The sequence below is a fragment of the Musca domestica genome, unplaced genomic scaffold, assembly GCF_030504385.1.
Source record: "Musca domestica strain aabys unplaced genomic scaffold, Musca_domestica.polishedcontigs.V.1.1 15, whole genome shotgun sequence".
Taxonomy (NCBI): Eukaryota; Metazoa; Arthropoda; class Insecta; order Diptera; family Muscidae; genus Musca; species Musca domestica.
The window spans coordinates 4,778,909-4,785,428 of NW_026712207.1; the positions used below are offsets into that span (position 1 = coordinate 4,778,909).

A 6,520-nucleotide genomic window follows, 5' to 3' on the forward strand; every position below is an offset into this window, starting at 1 on the left:
GATCGTAAATCGATTATGAACAATCGAATTTACAAATTTTAGAATTTTTTATGCTAAAAATCCCCTAAGCGAATCTTATGTACCCCAGATACGCATATACATATTCTCTATATATTAAATAAGGCAAGTGGAAATTTTAAAATAAGTATTTCCCTGCATTCCGACAAGCAGATCAATTTTTACCGGCGTTTATGGAAATATTGTAGGCATAGTTGTCTGCGTTGTAAAAAGAATTGCAATTGAGCCAAACTAAAGTGAACCACCTCAAAGTAAGCCAATTAATTCATGCTTCCAAACAAAAATTCCGGATCGAAAATCGATTATAAAAAATCGAATTTACCAATTTTGGATTTTTTATGCCACAAATCCATTAACCGAATGTCATGTACCCCTGGACACAACCATATATACGCTTCATATAAATAAGGAAGAGAAAAATTATAAAAAAAGAATTTTCCTGCAATGCAAAAAACAACGATTTTGCCGCCATTTATGGAAATATGGGTTGTGAGTTGTAAGAATAATAAGTATTTCCCTGCAATGTGAAAATCAGATCCGTTTTACCGCCATATATGGAAATATGACAAGGATTCTTGTCTGAGTTGTAAAAGAATTGCAATCGAGCCAAATCTAAGTGAACCGCCTCAATGTATGCTCAATAATCCATGCTTCTCAACTACACATCCAATTTTGTTAATGCTAAACCACCATCTAATGCAATTAGGCAAGTTTAGTGTTAGTTCTCTCAGAGTCTCTTTCGTAAATCATTTGCAAACCCTCTGGCGCGAATAAAAAATGGAAAGTCGAACAAAAGTCCAGGATCGAAAATTGATTATGAAAAATCGAATTTACAAATTTTATAATCCAAAAATCCATTAACCGAATGTTATGCACCCCCCGGATAATACTATGTATACTCTTTATGTAAACAAGGCAAAAGGAAATTATAAAACAAGTATAAACCCTGCAATGCGACAAGCAGATCAGTTTACGGAAATATGGCAATGGTACTTGTCTGAGTTGTAAAAATAATTGCAATCGAGCCAAATCAAGGTGAATCGCCTCAAAGTATGCTCAAGTATAAACCCTGCAATGCGACAAGCAGATCAGTTTACGGAAATATGGCAATGGTACTTGTCTGAGTTGTAAAAATAATTGCAATCGAGCCAAATCAAGGTGAATCGCCTCAAAGTATGCTCAATAATTATTGCTTCCCAACTACAATTCCATGTCCTAATACTAAAGCCGCTTCTAGTGTAATTTGGCAAGGATAGTATTGGTTTCGATCAGAACAAAATTCTGATGTCTCTCTTTTACCGTTGCTACTACTAACATATTACGGGAACTCCGGTATGAATTGTTTAGTTACTTTCAACATCATGAGTTTGAAAAGTGGAGAATATTAATGATATTGTACAAAATATTAAACCAACGTCATCTACTGAGATCAAAACAGAGCGAAACGCCTAAAGGTATGCTCATTAATTTACTCTTTCCAAACAACTACGCTTGCACAATTACAATAGATGGCGCTTCTATGACATATAGAACGATGTCTGGAAAATGTTTTACATTTCGAAATTAAGACGAAGGATTTCTAAATATTTTTCTGCTAGGAGAACATCAATAAGACCCATTTTGACTATAACACGCCATTGGACAAGCATTTCTAATATAACAGCGCCATCTATTATTAATGGCAAGGATAGCTGTCTAAGAAGTGTAAATTCATGAGCATAATTATGATCGGGTCATATCAGAGTGAACCGCCAAAAGGTATGCTCATTACGGGACCTCACGCTTCTTAAGAAAAAAACTTGCCCAATTACAATAGATGGTGCTTCTTTAACATATAGTACACTATCTTGAAATTCACATTCCGAATTCAAGACGAACTTCTTTGCTGGGAGAACACCAGTCAGACCCATTTTGACTGCGACTACCAATTGGTCAACAATATTTAATACTGAAATACTGGAAAGTAAAAATTGATGAGCATAATTTTGATCGGGCCAAAACAGAGTGAGCCACCTAAAAGTATGCTCCTTAATTCACGCTTCTCAGGCAACTAAGCTGGCCCAATCACAATAGGTGGAGCTTGTCTAACAAATAGTACTGTATCAAGAATATTCTTGCCATTTGGGAGGATTGCAATGCACTTCTCTGCTGTGAATATTTCTTTTGAAAAACTCGATTATACCCTATATAGTATATAGGGTATATTAAGTTCATCATTCCGTTTGCAACTCATCGAAATAATAATTTTATACAAAACAAAGTATATATAGTCTTGATCCACGTAAAATTCCGTCCGTCCGTCTGTTGTAATAACGCTAGAGTCAAAACGAATAAAGATAGGAAGCTAAAATTGTTCACAGATCAGCCTTTTGTCTGCAGGCAGGTCAAGTTCGAAGTATCAGTTGACGATATCGTATAGACCCCATATTACTGTACCCCACGAAATTCGGTATTTGGAAGATTTTAGCTACATTTTTCAATGAAATTTTCTGAAAATCCACAAAAGGAGTTCCTTCTGAGTACTTTATCCCCTGGAAGTGTATTGTCTATGTAAGTAAATCCATACTAGAAGTCCTTTCTAAGCACTTTACCCCCTAAAAGAGAAATGTCTATGTAGGTCCACGATATTGTATATCCCACATACAACGGTACTCCCCGATATTCGATATTTTGACGATTTTAGGGATATTATTCACCGGAGTTGTTTGAAATTTCGCATTCAGAATACGTAGTGGATGCTACAGCCTATGAAAAAAAAATAATGATATCTCCCCATATTCAGTATTTTGATGATTTTAGCGACATTATTCACCGAAGTTGATTCAAATTTCGTATTTAGAGTTCATAATGGGAACTACAGTCTACGCCAGAAAATTGTCTATGTAGATCCAGGTCTTTGTATAGACCCCATATATCAGTACCTCCCTATATTCGGTATTTTGACAATTTTAGGTAAAATATTCACCGAAATTTTTTGAAATTTCGTTTTTGAAGTCTACGCCAGAAAATTGTCTATGCAGGTCTTGGTCTTCGTATAAGCCCCATATGTCAGTAAATCCCGATATTCGGTATTTTGATGATTTTAGCGGCATTACTCACCGGAATTGTTTAAAATTTGGCGTTTAAAGTTCGTAATGAATACTACAGCCTAAGGCAGAAAATTGTCTATGCAGGTCCATGTTTTCGTACAGCCTCGATATAACAATACCTCCCCATATTCGGTATTTTAACGATTTTAGCGGCATTACTCAACGGAATTGTTTCAAATACCGTATTTGAAGTTCGAAATCGGTACTACAGCCTATGATAAAAAAAATACTTATGCTGGCCCTCGTCTTCCCCCATGGGCCCCATATATCAGTATCTCCCTATATTCGGTATTTTAATGATTTTAGGTAAAATATTTACCAAAATTGTTTGAAATTTCGTATTTGAAGTTCCTAATAGGTACTACAGCCTGTGACAGAAAATTGGCTATGCAGGTCCAGGTTTTCGTACTTCCTCGATATAACGATTCTTCCTCATATTCGGTACTGCAGTCTATTCTCAAAAAAATCCTATGCATCTCCACGTTTTCGGATAGTCCCCATATAACGATACCTCCCTTCGTATTTGATGATCTTATGGGGTACTACAGCCTATGACAAAAAATTATTTAGGTAGGATCTCGTCTTCGTATATCCCCGATATAAAGGGTTTCATTTAAATGGTATTTCTTACGAAATGTTTTTTTTTTTTTTCAAGTTCCTTCAAAGATGTGGATGGTATTAAACGTTCGGCCCGGCCGAAATAGGGCGCACTTTAATTTAATTTCTAAATTATTACTAGTTCTTATAGATAAATTGACTTTTTCTGAAAAAATTTTATAACGAATTTTCGGGAGTTTAGGTGTCTGAGGCACACGATTTTTAACAGTTTAATAAAATTGGTAACGATTTAATGATTCAGCGAAAATATTTTTTCCATAAGTTTTTCTAATTTTATTTATTTTTTTTATTTTTTATTTTATTTTTCTAATATTTTATTATTATTATTATTATTTTTGTTTTTTGAAGTCTGAGAACTGGGTTTTTTCGATCTTCACTCCAATAAAGCAACTGAACTATTTAAAATATTTTCAGAAGTAACGTCAAGAGTTTTGTGCTAATCTCAAAAACTGCTCATTTTTGTCTAAAGCGAAAAGAAAAAAGATTTTAATGCTTCATCACTTTTATTAGTGATTAAAATATTAATTTCGATATTAAAAAAAATGATATGACAGTTTTCACATATTTCCCGAAATCAGGGGAAATATGATATCCTAGGGAATTGCACAAAACTTACGTTTATCTTTTTTTAATTTTATAGAGTTCTCGGAAAAAATATTTTCTTTTATTTATTTATGAAATTTTCTCATGTCGAACTTCCTCGCTTCGCCCACACTGCATCTCGAATAATTTTCACCTCTCCAAATGCATGCTAACAAATAACTCACTTATAATTATGAAAAAAATATATACTTTCGCTATGATTAACTAACTAAGCCATCCATACCACACCTAACACCATTGAACATTGTTTTTGTACTTTTTCCTTGTTTCATCGATATTTAGTTAATAAAAAACAAAAACACATATTTATATTATAAACCAAATATAAACATTTCTTGTATATATAATAATTATTTTTGTACTTAACGTCATAATTTTGCGTGGTAGAGGCCAGAAGAAACAACAAGAAAAAATAATCATAATTTTCTAACACTTAGTATTAGTTCATTTTATAAACATTACCTACATACATACATACACACGTACATACATACTTAAACACCCACGCACACGTATTTTAATTTTTATTAATATTTATTTCTAAAAAATCATTTCAATTCATTTCGAAACAAAACAACAACAAAAACAAATTTTATTTGAAAAAACTTGAAATTAGAGTGGCTGTTTTTGGCCGTAGATCATGCAACATGTTGGATGGTTGATGGGTTTGATGGTTGGTTGGTTATTTAGTTGGTTTGAATGAATGATTTTTTTTTCTGATTTTTTGGTGTAGTTGCCTATCTCTCCTAAGTAGAAATACTAATCGAATTTGCCTTTATTTTTGGATTGGTTTTAATTTTTTTTCTTTTTTCTTCCTGTCACTACCCACATTTCCCGGAAACTACACATACACTACAATACCCACACTTTTAAAAAAAATATTTTCATGACAGTTACACTAGTTCTCTTTCTCTAATTTATTGGCCTGTTCTATTTATTTTGAATGCTTAAATTTGAATTCCTTAAATATTATCAAAAAAATAGACTCGTAAAATCTCCCCAAAATAAAACAGAAACCGAATAAAACATTAATGACATTTTTTACATGTTTGTTTCTATTCACAGATTTCATGTTGCAATCTACCGCCAAATACACACCTTTAATAATTTGAAAATGTTTTTTTTTCTCTTTTATTATTATTTATTATTTTTTTATAATTTTTAAATTTTTGTTTTTTTTTTTTTTTGGTTTTTTCTTTGTCCATAGTCAGTTCATTTTTGTATTATATATTTTTGTGTATAGTTTTTTTTATGATTTGTAGTTATTTTGTATGAAAACAAAGAAATGAAAAATAAATTTAATTAATTAGCAATAAAATAAAGAAACACGTAGTGTTGTATTTTACACCACCCACCACTCGTATTCCCTTTTATTACAATTTTGATTTGTTTTTTGGGGTAGGTGTCAGGATGAAAAAAAGCTTGTTCTGTTTATTATTTTTAAATATAAAAGAAAATTAATTTTTTTTTTGTGAAAAAATATAGAAGTGAAGGTTTGGTTTGAGATTGTTGTAGGCAGGAAGAATGGGGTGAAGTGAAGTGAGAAAAAGATTATTCAATTTTTTATGGGCGGATAAGTTTTGAATTGCCAAAGTTACCATTACATTTTTTTGCATAGAAATCAAATTGGGTCCAAACTACATCGGTGGTCATAAATATAGCATAAATTCAAGAAAATGTAATTTTCTTCATTGTAATTCAATATTATATAATTTTGGAGAGGTGAACATTTTTTAATGAATTTATTTATTTTTATTTTCCTTGTTGGTTTGTTATACCCTCCACCATAGTATAGAGGGTATATTAAGTTTGTTATTCCGTTTGTAATACCAAAAAATATACATTTTAAATATATATATTCTTGATCAGCATAAAATTCTATATTGATTTAGGGATGTCCGTCCGTCGGTCCGTCTGTGGAAATCACTCTAGCTTCCGCACGAAATGAGGAAGGTTGATAGAATTTTACTCAAATGTATGTTATGTCTGCAGGACGTTTGATATTGAAAATGGGTCATGTAGGTCCACTTTTTGGTATAGTCCCCATATAGCGGTACCTCCCGATATTCGGTATTTTGGTGATTTCAGTGACATTATTCAGCGGAATTGTTTCAAATTTGGTATTTGACGATCGTAATGGATGCAACGGCCTTTGACAGAAAATTGTCTATGCTGGTCCAGGTCTTCGTATA

The 6,520-nt window shown here is 32.3% G+C and overlaps 1 protein-coding gene across 1 annotated transcript in view; it reads left to right on the forward strand.

Moving 5' to 3' along the window:
- Positions 1 to 5,616, forward strand: part of LOC101899712 (protein vein) — a 217,580-nt gene extending 211,964 nt beyond the window's left edge. Inside the window, exon 7 of the mRNA XM_059119565.1 lies at positions 5,394 to 5,616. Within this exon, the coding sequence (XP_058975548.1) occupies positions 5,394 to 5,440 (47 nt within the window). The 3' untranslated portion in view covers positions 5,441 to 5,616. The remainder of the gene's footprint in view (positions 1 to 5,393) is intronic.
- The last annotated feature ends 904 nt before the right edge of the window (positions 5,617 to 6,520 follow it).